The following is a 16,127-nucleotide window of genomic DNA, read 5'->3' as shown; positions in this document are numbered from 1 at the left end:
CTCAACTGACAGACGGTAAGAACAGAACACCCGTTAATCTGAGCACTAAACTCTAGGCTTTAGGTAAGGGACTGTTCTCTTATCAATGTGTAAATACCAATTTCTTATAGATAGATAGGACTTTATTGATCCCGAAGGGAAATTGATGAGGGATCAATAAAGGGAAATAATGGATGATTATATGTGTGTAGCTTTCGTCTCTCGCTTGTTTAGTGATGTCAAGTTTGGAGTCGGGAAGAGGTTCCCCACTCATTTAGCGTCCATTTGAGGAAGAAATTTAGTATTGAACAGGATCTTTACTTTATAAAGAACGACATCCCCCATTTTCCTATATACAGTATTCGTGCCTCACTACATAAGAGGAACCCGATAACTCGCACTTTTATTAATATCTAAACAAAATAGATGTAGATGTTGTGCTTTGAGGTCTGTAAATTATTGCAAGCAAATATTAGTTTGTTTTTTTTACATTTGCTGCCTGGTTTCTTCGCCCTGCCAGAGACAAAAGAAATCATGTGCCGATAAGCCTTCCCATTTCTTCATTCCTGACCAGAGGGAATGTGCAGTTCTTAACTTTTTAAGGATTTGCTTGACAGGCAAACTTTATCCAGCAGCCCGATTTTAATCTGCTTCTCTCTCTTGTTTTTTGAATCACTACCACGTGACGCCCTACATTAAATTACTCACACCCCCTAACCCATTACGATACCTTCTGACGGACGATGAGGTTCCAGAAAACAAGAGCAGGAAGGGAAGTTTTATTTGTGCTGGAAAATGGCGGGCTTTCACAGGAAATAATAATAATAACTGCTTACACTTATATAGCGCTTTTCTGGACACTCCACTCAAAGCGCTTTACAGGTAATGGGGATCCCCTCCACCCCCAGCAGTGTGCAGCCCCACCTGGATGAGGCGCCAGTCCGCTCCCCACACCCAAACTCTCAGTGGGGAGGAGAGCAGAGTGATGGAGCCAGTTCAGAGAGGGGGGTAATTAGGAGGCCATGATGGGTAAAGGCCAGGGGGGGAAATTTGGCCAGGACACCGGGGTAACACCCCTACTCTTCTCGAGAAACACCCTGGGATTTTTAATGACCACAGAGAGTCAGGACCTCGGTTTTACGTCTCATCCGAAGGACGGCGCCTGTTTACAGTCTAGTGTCCCCGTCACTGTGCTGGGACATTAGGACCCACACAGACCGCAGGGTGAGCGCCCCCTGCTGGCGCAACTAACACCTCTTCCAGCAGCAACCTTAGTTTTAACCAGGAGGTCTCTTCATCCAGGCACTGACCAGGCTCCCACTTGCTGAGCTTCAATGGGGCTGCCAGTTGTGAGTTGCAGAGCGATATGGCTGCTGGCTTGAAATGAACATTTGGACTGGGACATGCTTTCTCTGCTGCACTACAATCACCGTGTCGGACACTAAGCTCGGGGAGACGGGGCCCCTGTGCATGCTAGTGTCACTGGTGATTATATCTCCTGACCAATGGCAAGCACCAGCCTACCTTGGCAGAGACGCCCACTGACCAGCTGGAAGCCCTTGGGGCACTCGCACCGGTAGGAGCCCATGGTGTTGATGCAGCGGCCCCTCTGACAGTTCGAGGGTCTCTCACACTCGTTGATGTCTGCATGGGGAGGGGGGGTGGGTGGGGGGGAAAGCCAAACCTGTCAATCAATCAATCAAAGTTGATTTATCAAATGCACAAACAATACAGCATGCAGCAGTAGTTGCCGGCGATGAAATGTCTTTTCGGCATGCTCAAAGGGAGTGGTATAAATCAGAAAATGAAAGGTTACATAATAATAGATAATAATGCAATAGAAATGGAATAAAATAAACTCAAGACAGAGCTCAATATACATAGAGCTGCGATGCGCCCAGGGTGTATGCAATACATTATGTCTAAGTAGTGCAGCAGGCCGAATACAGTGAAAACTGTGTGTCAATGTAGCCATTACAGGTGATTTGCTGAAGGTAACTGCAGCTCGGCTATTTAGCAGTCTTATTGGAGGTAGAAGCTGTTCTGTAATCTGTTAATCTTTGACTGAATGCTTCGATACCGGACAGTAGGTAATAATAATAATAATAATAATAATAATAATAATTGCTTACACTTATATAGCGCTTTTCTGGACACTCCACTCAAAGCACTATACAGGTAATTGGGTCTCCCCTCCACCCCCAGCAGTGTGTACCCCCACCTGGATGAGGCACCAGTCCGCTCCCCACACCCCAGCTCTCAGTGGGGAGGAGAGCAGAGTGATGGAGCCAGTTCAGATAGGGGGATTATTAGGAGGCCATGATTGGTAAGGGCCAATGGGAAATTTGGCCAGGACACCAGGGTAACACCCCTACTCTTTTCAAGAAACACCCTGGGATTTTTAATGACCACAGAGAGTCAGGACCTTGGTTTTACGTCTCATCCAAAGGACGGCGCCTGTTTACAGTATAGTGTCCCCGTCACTATACTGGGGTATTAGGACCCACACAGACCACAGGGTGAGCGCCCCCTGCTGGCCCCACTGACACCTTTTCCAGCAGCAGCCTCAGCTCTCCCAGGAATCTCCCTTCCAGGTACTGGCCAGGCTCACACCTGCTGAGCTCCAGTGGGGCTGCCAACGGTGAGGTGCAGGGCGATATGGCTGCTGGCATTCCAAGACTGTGAAAGGAAAAAGGGGTCCCATCTACCTCACTGACTTTCTGCTTTTTCAGACTTCACCCCCGTCTTTAGGATCAGGTCAGTTTAATCTGCTGCAAGTCCCCAGACTACCTGCTCTGGGTTCCTCACTGGAACAGCCAGACAAGAAGTTTTCCACTGAGGCCTTTAAAGGATCTTAACATCCTTCTCTACCAGAAAGCTGCTCAACTCCCAGTACTATAAACTGTCTGATTTCCCATCTTTTTCCTTCTTAGTCATTTTCAAGCTCCTTGACTTCTCTTTTAGCTTTTTTTTGTAATTTCTAACTGTGTGGTTTTGCGTGATGTTAATGATCCCTGGCCTCAAAGGAACATCTTGCGGATGACCGAATCCCATTGGTCTGGAACGGAGGAATTTAATTTCTCCAAGCGGTGCGTTTTTTCTAGTTGAAGCGGTGCGGTTATCCTACGTAAATTTCATTTGTGCCCAATTTTTTCACGGGGCTAAGCATTTTCAATTCAACCCCAAATACTTTATTCATCTCCAGGAGGGGGTAATTTAAGCCGCAGGCATGCAACAATGACTCATTCCACATAAAATAACATTACTAAGAAATTATCAAATAAAAAACAGCCAACAGACCATAGAAAAGTTGCAGGTGGTGCTTTTGCCTGTATAGAGTACCCGGTACCTTATGGGGTTGGATTCAAACTGGGCCCAATCCTCCCGGCACAAAACTGGCGCCACATCCACAATGCCGACATGCACTGCAGATCTTGAGCAACCCTGGGAGGGACGTCACCCTTAAAATATCATGTCGAGAGGGCTCATCGCACCTCTTTATTAATATACTGTATACTGTTGCGTAGTGTCAAAAAGTATACTGTATACTATACTGTAAACAGGCGTCGTCTTTCAGATGAGACGTAAAACCGAGGTCCTGACTCTCTGTGGTCATTAAAAATCCCAGGGTGTTTCTCGAAAAGAGTAGGGGTGTTACCCCAGTGTCCTGGCCAAATTTCCCCCCCTGGCCTTTACCCATCATGGCCTCCTAATAACCCCCCTCTCTGAACTGGCTCCATCACTCTGCTCTCCTCCCCACTGAGAGCTGGTGTGTGGGGAGCGGACTGGCGCCTCATCCAGGTGGGGCTGCACACTGGTGGTGGTGGAGGGGATCCCCATGACCTGTAAAGCGCTTTGAGTGGAGTGTCCAGAAAAAGCGCTATATAAGTGTAAGCAATTATTATTATTATAATTATTATTATAAAGAGTCAGTTTTGTAGGACATGCCCCAGTGATCTCACTGCTTTGACAGTGACGTTCCTGGCAAAGACGTGCAAACCACCCCCACCCCCCCAAAAAAAAAAAATCTCCACTTCTTTTCTTTAAAAAACACAAAATAAATGAACCGAAATGGTTAACTGGCCATATCAGAACTAGAAATCATTTTGGAAACAGTATTAAAGTGACATGTTGATACTGGGTGCTATGAAAGGGAAATTAATTCTAATGCTGTCAATGCTACAGCTTCCCGGGGCAAAATACGGCACCATGAAATTGAGGAGATCTGTCTTTTTCTTGGAAAACCTTCTTGATGGGACAGTCTGCATCCTCACCCCCATCTTTCTTTGTACAACTGTCTGCTAGAGGCCAGATGCGCAAAACCTGCACTTGAAATTTGCCAGCAGCCATATCACCCTGCAGTTCCCCACTGGCAGCCCCCCCCCTGAAGCTCAGCAGGTGTGAGCGTGGTCAGTACCTGGAGGGGGAGACTCCTGGGAAAGCTGAGGCTGCTGCTGGAAGAGGAGTTAGTGGGGCCAGTAGGGGGCGCTCACCCCATGGCCTGTGTGCCTCAGTATAGTGATGGGGATACTATACTTTAAAAAGGCACCGATGAGACATAAAACCGGGGTCCTGACTCTCTGTGGTCATTAAAAATCCCAAGGTGTTTCTCCAGAAGAGTAGGGGTGTAACCCTGGTGTCCTGGCCAAATTTCCCCCCTGGCCTTTACCCATCATGGCCTCCTAATAACCCCCCTCTCTGAACTGGCTCCATCACTCTGCTCTCTTCCCCACTGAGAGCTGGGGTGTGGGGAGTGTTCTGGCGCACTATGGCTGCCGTCGCATCATCCAGGTGGGGCTGCACACTGCTGGTGGGGGGAGGGGATCCCCATTACCTGTAAAGTGCTTTGATTGGAGTGTCCAGACAAGCGCTATATAAGTGTAAGCAATTATTATTATTACTGAAATTATTTGATCATGAGATACAGATGTTCTCTAGGTGAGAATTAAAAAGAGATTGTGTCGGGAAGCTCAGGGCTGGTGCCACAGCTCGTTAATCAAGAAAGTTCTAAAACAAAGGAAGGAGGCATACTCACACGAATAATTTTTTTCCACAAGTGAACATCCCTGACTAATATAAGCTCTGAGTGTGTGGCTCATTCTTCCTTTTTAATTCTACCTTGCTCCTGGCTGTTGTCCTAACTGTCTTCACAGACATGGTAAGGGTGTAACACTAGTTAAAGTGCGGGATAATATTCTGAGTGCAACAATAATATTGATAGACAAACTTGAACAATTTCGGACAGTGAAATGTTTTAATCTGATGATGCACGCATACGTTGAATATCCCCAATGCATTCCTAGTTTTAATCTGATGATGCATGCACACGATGGTATCAAAATCTCCAGAGATGTCTGACTTTTATGGGTTTACAGTCAAAGACTGCACAAGACGTGTTAACTAACATAATACACCATTTCGGTTCAGTACAAAATGTTGTTCAGGAATGTTGTTCTACTGTTCTATGTGTGCTATAACTTCTCCATATGACCTCTCCATTGATAATGCATTTAAATGAAAAAAACAGTGTTGGTGAATTCTACATGCTATAACCCACAATTAGCAGTTTTGGTGCCAAACTACCCAAGCAAACTGGAAAAGTATCTAAATGCAATGGGCTGATGTCCGGTTATGATCGCTTGGAATGAAGCGAAGACTTTTACCTCTATTTGAATGGGTATTGTAATGGGTGTTGCTTTCACAGGTGTTTTGCTTCTGAAAAAGAAATTTGGGCTCTAACTGCGCTCGTAAATCTGGGGATTAGGGTGTCTATTGTCGGGACTCGTGCTTTCTTTCTCCCAGGTTATTTAGGCAGAGCTTTGCTGAAACGGGGTGAGAACGGAACAGGGCAGAGGGAGGCCTACCTTCGCAGTGGCTGCCCTCCTGCGTGGGCTGGTACCCGGGGTAACACTGGCAGTGGAAGGAGCCTTCGGTGTTGATGCAGTGCCCGTTGGCACAGAGCCGGGCATCCTCGCACTCGTTGATGTCTGTTGACAGGGAGCACAGTGGTGGTGGTGGGGGTGGGGATGGGAGTCACGGGCTGGCACAGACCATCACCACGGCGGGAGGGGGGGGGGGAGTGGGCGGATCTCACCTCGGCAGCCCTTGCTGTCGGACTCTGGGACGAAGCCCTCGTGGCACAGGCAGCGGTAGGTGCCCACCAGGTTCTCGCAGTGGCCGTTGGGGCACACGCCGGGGGTCTGGCACTCGTTGATGTCTGCAAGATTCCAGCAAGGCGAGGGTTAACCCGCCTGTTTCCCCCCGCCCCCCCCCATGATTCCCTTCACCCACCCCGAAGAGAAACGTCAACCAGCCAAAATGTCAAGAGATCCGAGTCCAAGCCACCTGCCAATCCACCACATCAAACGCAGAACCACCTGGAAACATAACTATATTTTCTAAAAATATAGTTAAATATATAATAATAAAAATATTTTTATCATATTTATCTCTTTTATCTTTAAAAGAGGCTTCTTAAAGCACTTGACAGTAAGGGGAAGAAAAGCACACAGCTGGAGGAGAGAGCAGGATTAGACAATTAAAACAAAGGTTTGGAATACAGCAGGAAAGCAGAGGGACAGACACAGAACCCGTTAAATCAAACCCTTCTGAAGGAGAAGAAGCTGTGAGTCTGGATTTGAGGGAGTTTAGAGAAGGTGGCTCTCCGATATCCTTGGGGACAGAACTCCAGAGCTCTGGAGCGCAGCAGGAGAAGACCCTGTCATCTAAAATATTTACTTAACATTAGTTTGATTTAAATGTATATGGAAATGTTTCAAATATACATACTATCATGTACAAAATTATGTAAAATTATGTCTAAGACAGTTAACATTAATGTCAGTTTTCATGTCTGAAATTTAAGATTAAAATATCTAAAATTATACACTAGTGTTTCTACTTTTCTGCAGTATACTGTAGAACACTTATATTTTCAAATGGTCTTTTTTCATATAGATATAGATACGTGTTTAATACTGCAATGCTTCTGAAGTGTCCCTCTGCAGACATGTTCCTGCCGATTTTATCAGCGATTGTCAAATTGTGAAAAATGAGGAGATCTGACTGGTTACTTGGATAAGTGCCCGTAAGACAGTAAGGATGAGCGGTGGAATGGAACTGGCTGGGGAACTGGCCCTCCTTGAGGGCTGGAGTCGGCCTATCCTGATGAAAACCGTCAATCCACGCCCATCATCCTTGTTGAAAGAGCAGCCCATTTGTGATTGATTAAAATCATCAGGAAAAATAGGATATACACCTTCCAACTGAACAGGATAATTACTAAATTAAGCACCTTACATTGGGCTTTTATAAATTTTCAAAAAGTCCATGTATTTTGACATATATACGTTATTAGTATATTGACTTCAGTGGGACACTTTTCCAATCAACAGTGCAAAGGTGCTCCTTTAACTGGCAGAGATTAAGCAAACAGTGATCAGGAACAGGTTGTAAAAATGGTGGCGATGCACAGTGTTCATCTGCAGGAAAATGACCAGCGTAGACAGTTTATTCAGTACGCTGGTTTATGTTGTGCAAACTGTTTTTTGGCATCTCCTTTTAACCTACTCCCAGAAACATCAGCTGAATTCATAACTAATCCCACTAATAAGAACATAAAAACAATCCAAGTGAGGAGATTGGCACTTTCGCCCCGTTAGGTTAATGAATCCCAGGATCTCCTCCAGCTGTCTTGAAAGAAGCCGGGGCACCGCCTTCAACGGCATGGCTGGGTAGCTTGTTCCACGCCCCCACCACCCTTTGTGAAAAGCAGCGTCTCCACACCCGGCACTGGGCAATAAGAGCAGCCCTGGCCTGGCAGACTTTGCAATAAATGTACTCTGGTAGGAACACTAAAGTCAAAAAGCCCCGAGATTATTATCGAGGGAAACGTGCAGAGGCAGTGTCTGGCTGAAAAAGAAAAGACCCTTAATTTACGAAGAGAAAGACCACGTCTATTCTACAGAGGAAGGAAACAACGTTACTGCACGTGCAGGCTGCTCCGCATTCCCCTGGAGAGAGAAGGTTATCCAGCACCCTGCCTCCTCCCTCCCGCTGGATTGCACTCACTGGCCAAAATATTAGGAACCCCCTCAACGGGTTCGGGCTTCGGCAGCAGGAACAACCAGAAATGGACTCGAAACACTTGCCGCCCGATGTTCCCCCGCAGGATCCCCTTCAGTCCAGGTTGTGAGGAGTGGGGAGTTGGACTGCCGGCCCGCCTGGATCCCGCTGGGGATCAAAGTCTGTCTTACCGCTCCTCGAGGCCCAACCACACCTTGCCGGCCACCGTGGGTGCACGGCAGGGCCCGGCCTCCTGCAGATATACCCTTCCCGGATTCGCAATCCAGTCGGGTCGAAGCCGGGCAGAGCGGGGTGCGACACCAAGCCCGAGGTTGGCATGTGCGGCGGTCCAATTAGCGCCGTGCCGGACCAGGATGGCGAGATGAAATCGAGCGAGCGAGCAAGCCTCTCCCTGCCCCCTGCCCAGCTACCCACTCCCCAGCACCCGCAGCTCAGCCTGCTCAGGGTAACACACCGGAGCCAACGCTCCAGGTTCTGTGTCAGCAGTGCTGGGAATGACAGGCCGGAGAAGACTTTGCAGGCTCTCTGACAGTTTTATCCTTCATTACAGTGGGGCATGCGGATCACAGAGGCAGAGAGAGACTGCAGGCATCCGCTGCACAGCAGAGGAGGGATTCATGTTCTTTATTTTAGCTGATCACTATCAGTTTGTGTTTGCATTTGTTTGTTTCAGTTGATCAGTTTTATTGTGCTTAACTTAAAGCTAACGCATTAGTACTTTAATTATCCGATGAGGGAGGGTTTCTGATGTCTTTGAGCCAATCATTCTATATACTGCAGTACACGATGGTGTAATTACGGTACAGGGGGGTGAATTTGGCTGTTCGCAACAGTTCACTGCACCGGACCCTCGTGGGTGTGGAGACCCTGCTGTATCCCAACACTGCGGACAGCGAGCGCTGGGTGTCGCACGTATCGGAGCACATCCATCCGCTTCTGGAGCGAGACCTCCAACCCCCCCCCCCCCCAAGCTAAAAGAGAAACCAGCCAAGAGAGGTCAAGGAAAGGCCACCCGAAACCCAGAAGGAGGAGTGTGTGCATGCAGACCCCAGCGCAGGAGCCCACCTGCCCCCAGCGTGTCAGCTTAGAGAGGGAGACCCGGCCCGACCGAGCAGGTCCCGACGCAAACTGGCCACCCCATTCGTCACACGAGCGAGTTCAACCTGCCCGACTCGTGCATCGTGGGATTGCTCAGCAACTGCCTCATCTTCCGCCACCAGCAATGACCTACTGTATGAATCACACTCACCTCTTCAGGCTGAATAACTTACTGGATCATTTTTCTTTATCAGCTCCTTATCTGCGCAGCACTGCGGCACAGTGGTCAGCATTGCTGCCTCATAGATAGCTCTGGAGCCCTTCAATTCTGGCCTTGTGGTGCTGTCTGTGTGGAGTTTGCATGTTCTCCCGGTGTTCCATGTCTCCTAAGGTTGCTCCAATATCCACCCGCACTCCAGAGACATGCTGGGAAATGCCTTGGCTTCTGGGAAACCATGCTCTGGTGTGTCTGTGTCTGTGTCTGTGCTCTCTCTGCACTGCGAGCAAATCTCACAGTCTCGTGCCTTGGTCTGAAAACCTCACGCATTTGCGTCGAGTACTGGGCTGACTAAAAAAAAAAAGGCAGGGAGCTGGATCCGAGAGTACGTGCCTGGACTCTGCTGGGTAACGCCCCGGCTCGTGACACTGTGGGCAGCTGCAAACAGATGCATACGTCAGTGCGTGTCCAGAAGTGCCGTCACTACAGCAGCAAGAGAGAAATGCCCACCCATCTGCTGGTTTCCATTCCAGCCGGGCCTAATGGGGCCTTAATGGAAGTAACAGCTGGGTTGACGGGTGTCTCTGCAGGTTTTCTACATAAGAAGTGACTTGGCTTTTGAAAGGCAGTGGATAAAAGCCGGACCTGCGACGCATGACAGGGCGGAAAGGGGTTCAAATGGATCCCCCTGATTAAGTCACTTCGGGGCTGAGGGCCGGGCTGGAATGAAAACCCGGCAGGTGTGAGTGCTAGGGCTTCCTAGATCAGGATTGGGGAAAAGACGAAAACGGCTGGATTCCAGCTAAAGGAGCAGAGGGAATCATCTGGATTGCTGCCGTTGGCTGCGCCAGAGGAGTTCTGCGATGTGGACAGTGAGGCTTCTGCGATCCGGGTATCAATAAACCAGAGATGAGGATCACCAGCTGGTAGGAACAGCCTGCTATCCCGTACTCCTATATCCGACTGGGCCAGTGCCCGTTCTTAGCGACTGCGCAGCCCTGTACCGCAAAACGCGATCTGACTTGGCCTTTAACGATGCAGAGCAGCTCTTCATCTGTCGGCTCTGCTCTCCCCCCAGGCTGCCGAGAAACAGGAGGACGAGACAAAAAAAAAAGAGACGATTTTGGGTGTCCGGGCCTCGGACAGTCGGGATGGGGGGGGCTCACCGTAACAGATGCCGTCCTTGGCGCGGTGCCCGGGGGGGCAGGGTACGCACTCGTAGGAACCGGGCGTGTTCTCGCACTGCTCGTTGGGGCAGGTGTGGGGGTCCAGACACTCGTCGATATCTGGAACCACAGCAGAGGGAGCATCTTCGTTAAAACTGGGGCGGGGGGCTGCCCCCTCTTTGAGCTTTCCTGAACCCTGTCTTTGGAATTCGCCAGGTCGCGGCGGAGCAGGGCATCCCCGATCTCGTGCTTATACTGGTAATAAACTTTAAAAGTAGCTTCTTTAAGTTACTTTACAGTAAGGGCACAGTGAGAGGAGCCTGGAGGATTAGACAATTACAGTGAGGTTTTGGAATACAGGAGGAAAGCAGAGGGACAGACACAGAGCCAGTTAAATTAAAACCCTTCTGAAGAAGGAGGAGGTTTGGAGTCTGGATTCGAAAGAGCTCAGGGGAGGTGACTCTCTGCTACTCTTGGGGACAGAACTCCACAGTTCTGGGGCGCAGCAGGAGAAGACCCTGATCTCGCGCTTATACTGGTAATAAAACTTTAAAAGTGGCTTCTGAAAGGTACTTTACAGTAAGGACACAGTGAGAGGAGACTGCAGGATTAGACAATTACAGTGAGGTTTTGGAATACAGTCGGAAAGCAGAGGGACAGACACAGAGCCAGTCTGGATTTGAGGGAGTTTAGAGAAGATGGCTCTCCGATATCCTTGGGGACAGAACTCCAGAGCTTTGGGGTGCAGCAGGAGAAGACCCTGTCGCCCCCAGAGTGTAGATAGGCTTGGGGGACAGATAGGAGACCAGAGTCTGAGGAACAGAGGCTGTGAGGTGAGGAGGAGGAAGACAGTAACTCAGACAGGTACGGAGGTGCCAGGCCATGCAGAGCCCTACAGGCGAGCAGGAGGATTTTGTAGTCGACACGAAACCCGACAGGAAGCCAGTGGGGGGACTCCAGGACGGGAGTGATGTGATCACTGGCCCACGGACCTGGTCAGGATTCTGGCTGCCGAACTCTGGGCAGACTGGAGTTTGCCCAGTGTGGATTTAGAAACCCCAGTGAGCAGAGCATTCCGGTACTCAATTCAAGACGAGTCCAACGTGTTGACCAGCTTTTCAGCAACAGTCGAAGACAACACAGGACGTAGTCTGGCGATACTGCTAAGGTGGGGGGGGGAATGATGTTTTTACAATATTTTGCACATGCAGATGAAACGTCACCCCCCCACCGAGGTCTTCAATTTAGAATGAAATTCAAGTACAGCGCCGTCCGCAGACTGGGTGGTGGAAAAACGGAAAGTTAGATCAAAAGAAAAATTTTGAAAAAAGGAAGAGATTAATGAGAATGCTAAAGAGAAATAAAGCAGAAATGCCAGCCAAACTGAGAATGAGACGGCGAGGAGAGAGGAAGGGAAGCGTGTTGTTATTGTTCAAGATGGCGGAGCGGCGGGGGGAAGTGGAGGGGGGGCTCGCTTACCCTCGCAGACGGGGTGCCGGTGGGACTTGCTCTTGTAGCCCTCGTAGCACTTGCACCTGTAGCCGCCGGGCAGGTTGACGCAGCGCCCGCTCTCCCCGCAGGGGTTGTGCTTGACGCACTCGTTCACGTCTGGGGGGGGGGGGACGGGACGGAGAGGAGACTCAGAGCCGTCCGCTGTCCGACGACTGGAAATCTCCCCCCTCTCATAAAAACAAACTACCGATTTCGGCAGCGCGTCCGTGAGGTGAAAAAAAAAAACAGCCCGTTGTTTCTGCGTTTGTAGAGGGGCTTCGCCGCGTATTAAACGCGCCTGCGAGACGTATTTCATCGGGAGTTAACGAGAAAGTTCTGTCCTGATTGTGCCTGATTGTGGGGGTGCGTAGACCCCCCCTCCAGGGGGACACTTTCACTCTGAAACCGTGCAAAAAGAGCGGGAAACGCCGATGGAATGAGGTCGACTGACGTGACGCACTTGAAATTAGTCTTCATGGCCGAACCCCCGTGATGGATGGGGCGCCCGTCGCTGCGATACCTCTAGTTTCTGGAACAGCGGAGCGTTCAAGATGGCGTTCAGGGGGGAGGCTGAGGAGGAATTGTGAGTTTTTCCATGACCTGAATGTTCCGTTATGATATTATTTATTATAATTATAATATAGGTGGGTAGCTGCATCAGCATGCGTAGGCTGCAAAGGAACAAGTGATTCCAGGCTGAAAAAAAAATTAGAAAGAGAGCACAACGTTTCAGCCATGGAGCCTTCTTCAGGTGTGAGAAAGTTACCTTTGCCTATTGCCCTGTCTTTCTCACACCTGAAGATGGCTCCACGGCCGAAACGTTGTTTTCTTTCTTCTCTTTTCAGTATGGAATAAACCTATTACTTGTTCCTAATTATAATATACAATATAATAATGTAGCACTATAGGGTTCAGGTAGGCACCCTCACCACTGCCACCTCAGGTCAGCCCCCCAAAATCAGGGACTTGAACCCAGGCTTCTGGCGTCACTCAACAGGGACCCAGCCTCTTGAGCCAAAGGGAGATCTCTCTCAGGCCGGCGTCTGAGGTCCCTGCTATCCACAGGGAAGGGTGGTGACGTCACCGCGCTGGTAAGCCTTTGTTCTCCCGCTACTTTACCTTTGCCTACAGCCCTATCTCTCTCACACCTGAAGAAGTCTCCACGGCCGAAACGTTGTGTTCTCTTTCTTCTTTTTTTCAGCAGGGAATAAACCTATTATTTGTTCCTTTGCAGCCTACGCATGCTGACGCAGCTACCCACCTGAAATGTTATATGAATGTTGACTACAGAAATATAAGGACGTAACAGTAGTTGTTTAGACTTCGGTAATAATTTAAGAACAGCTAATAAGGTTGTTTTTTTTAAGTTTAAGAATTTTGATATGCGTAGTACTGGGAAGAGAAAAGACAGCGCTGGGTCGTCGAAAGAGAAGTCTAAGATACCTCCATCGTGTATGTATAGCACTACAAGAAAATCAATGGCAACTAATGAGAAAAGCGAAACAACTGGAGGTGATGTGGGGAAAAAATAATGGAGATGCACTCGTACGTACGCAAGAGGAGCTCCAGACCAACGTCTCGGAGTAGATGTAATACAGTCGGAATTGAATGTCTTAAAAATAGTCCATGGACTGTGTGTTTAAAGAGGTTGAGGAATTGAAGAATGAAGTTTTGAAATGAGTAAATACTGAACAAGAAAAGCAGATTTAAAGACCTTGAATTGGGGGGAAAAAAAGTTTGTAGTACAGCTGCTACAGAGACGTATGATTATTGATCTGGAGTACCTAGAGAATGCTGTTCCAGCTCGTTTCTCGTGAGTCACTAGTGTGTCCCTCCTTCGTGGGGCCCTAAAGATTTCGTAGGCCTCCAGTCTCTGTGCCTGTGGTGCCTCATGGGAAAATCCGGCGCTGGTTCTGCCATGCAGTAGTTTCCGTTTTACGTTGTTGTGCAGATTTGTTTTTATCGTGGTGTCAGTGTAAGAAAAGTTTTAACTGACCTCTGACCCCCACAGGAGTGTTGTGGTGTCTGGGGATGGGGTTTTTCTTTTTTTTTCTCTTCATTTGTCCCCGATAAAGTTTGATAACCAGCCAGGGTTATCATGGTTTTTTTTTTAACCTTCCCCGAGTGAAGGAAAGCTTAGGTTAGGAAATTAGTTCAATTGTACTGGAGGTTGATAGGCTTGCTGGCACAGAATACTTTTAAGACATACTTTAAAAGACTCAGCTAAAACTGTATTTTTTTTGTTGAAATCAAATTATTTGCGCGTATTTCCCATCCTTTCCTGGTTTCGCGTATTTTTCATTGAGTATTTGTGACGTTTTCCTGCTTCGAGAGGACTGGTCTTTCCTGGGTGTCTAAGGCCCCAGGTGGTACCTAAGGGACACCCCGCCCTTACCTGCACAGGTGCGCTTGCCAAGGTGAATCTGCAGCTTGTAGCCATGGTTACAGCTGCAGGTGTAGGACCCGCCCGTGTTGATGCACTGGCCCCGCCCACTGCCGCAGGGCTCCGCCTCGCACTCGTTGTCGTCTGAAACCGAGAAGGCCTCCTCATTTCATCGCCTGGACCACAGTTAGTGCCCCCCCCCCCCTCCGGTGCAGTCAAACAGGCAGGCATCTAGTGGGATCTTTCCTCTTACTGGGCATCCTGGCCAAATTTCCCCCTGGCCTTTACCCATCATGGCCTCCTAATAACCCCCCTCTCTGAACTGGCTCCATCACTCTGCTCTCCTCCCCACTGAGAGCTGGGGTGTGGGGAGTGGACTGGCGCCTCATAAAGGTGGGGCTGCACACTGCTGGGGGTGGAGGGGATCCCCATGACCTGGAAAGAGCTCTGAGTGGAGTGTCCAGGAAAGGCGCTATAGAAGTGTGAGCATTATTATTAATATTATTACTCCTATCCGTGCCCCTGTGGTTGTCACCCCCAAGTACCACCATGCCTGTGGGCAGCCCCCTCTCCCCCACGGCGTGCCCACTCTTCAGGAGGTGGTCACAAGCTCCACTGCGGAGGGGCAGTGCCTGTTGAAGGACATTGCTGAAGTCATCAAACAGCGGGCAAGAACGACAGGCGTCAGCATTCAGCTGAAAGAGAGCAGAGGCCTTGGCTGCCCAGTGCCCAGCATGGTGCTAACTGTGCGCTGGCAGTTAAACGAATCCTGGTCCATCCATCCATTGCCTAACTACTCCATCCAGTACGGGCTCGTGGGGGAGCTGGAGCGTATCCCAGCATGCAACAGGCGCAAGGCGGGGTACACCCTGGACGGGACGCCAGTCCGTCACAGCGCGCACCCACAGACACACCTGGCCGATTGCCCCAGAAGCCGATTAATCTCCCAGCCTGCCTTTGCACCGTAGGACGTGAGCATGGCGAGACCATGCAGACTCCACACAGACAGCACCCCCAGGTCTGGAATTGAACCCGGGTCCCCAGCGCTGCCAGGCAGCAGTGCTGACCCAGGTTTCAATACGTTGTCACCAGGTCCCTGTCTGAGCTCAACCTCTGCCTTCCCAGACCGACCCACCCGGGACCAACGCTCCCTCTAATTTCTAATGGCCTGTGCGCGCAGGAATTTGTGAAAGTTGTGCAAATCTCTTCCCCAGTGACAAAAACCGTGTGCGCACTAAATTGAGCGTATGTCAAATTGTAAACCTGAAATTATTTTTTTGTTAATATAGCCATCCTCATAGAAGCATAGAGATCCAAAAGATCCGGGACAGCTATTCCATGAACCCAGTCATAGAGACCGAGTGTCCAAGCGGGCAGGAGCAGGGAGGTACGAGACTACAAGAGCATCGATATTGACGATCAAGTAGCAAAAATAATGCACACAATTTTTTGTGCGCAATTCAATTTCCTATGTGCACTGATTTCATGACCTGTGTGCGCACGGGCACACGCGCACGGCTAAGAGGGAACGTTGCCCAGGACTCTCTGAGAGCCAGCGCCAGCCCTGGCTGTTCTTGTGAGCGGTGGGGCACGGGCTCCTCACCCACACAGTACTTCCTCTGGGCGTGAGCCTTGTACCCAGTGTTGCAGAGGCAGGCGAAGCCGTTGGCAGAGTTGATGCATTCTCCGTGGCCACAGATGTTCCTGTTCAGCCTGCATTCGTCCGTCTCTGGACAGGGGAAAACATGGAAGGGGGGGAACCCACAAA

General features: G+C 49.5%; 2 protein-coding genes across 2 annotated transcripts in view; one reads left to right on the top strand and one right to left on the bottom strand.

Moving 5' to 3' along the window:
* The window catches only part of LOC148647124 (NACHT, LRR and PYD domains-containing protein 3-like), a 405,714-nt gene that overhangs the window by 247,367 nt on the left and 142,220 nt on the right, over nt 1-16,127 (top strand). The gene's annotated exons all lie outside the window — the stretch shown is intronic.
* LOC148647125 (latent-transforming growth factor beta-binding protein 3-like) overlaps nt 1-16,127 on the bottom strand; it is a 47,810-nt gene that overhangs the window by 29,443 nt on the left and 2,240 nt on the right. Inside the window, exons 2-8 of the mRNA XM_088609404.1 lie at nt 15,963-16,088; nt 14,372-14,503; nt 11,965-12,093; nt 10,486-10,605; nt 6,074-6,196; nt 5,844-5,966; nt 1,504-1,623 (exon numbers count right to left, since the gene is read on the bottom strand). Of these exons, the coding sequence (XP_088465530.1) occupies nt 1,504-1,623; nt 5,844-5,966; nt 6,074-6,196; nt 10,486-10,605; nt 11,965-12,093; nt 14,372-14,503; nt 15,963-16,088 (873 nt within the window). The remainder of the gene's footprint in view (nt 1-1,503; nt 1,624-5,843; nt 5,967-6,073; nt 6,197-10,485; nt 10,606-11,964; nt 12,094-14,371; nt 14,504-15,962; nt 16,089-16,127) is intronic.

The sequence above is a fragment of the Lepisosteus platostomus genome, chromosome 16 (assembly GCF_059453375.1).
Source record: "Lepisosteus platostomus isolate fLepPlt1 chromosome 16, fLepPlt1.hap1, whole genome shotgun sequence".
NCBI lineage: Eukaryota > Metazoa > Chordata > Actinopteri > Semionotiformes > Lepisosteidae > Lepisosteus > Lepisosteus platostomus.
Note: the sequence above shows the minus strand (reverse complement) of the source record. Positions and strands in the feature narration are given on the sequence as shown.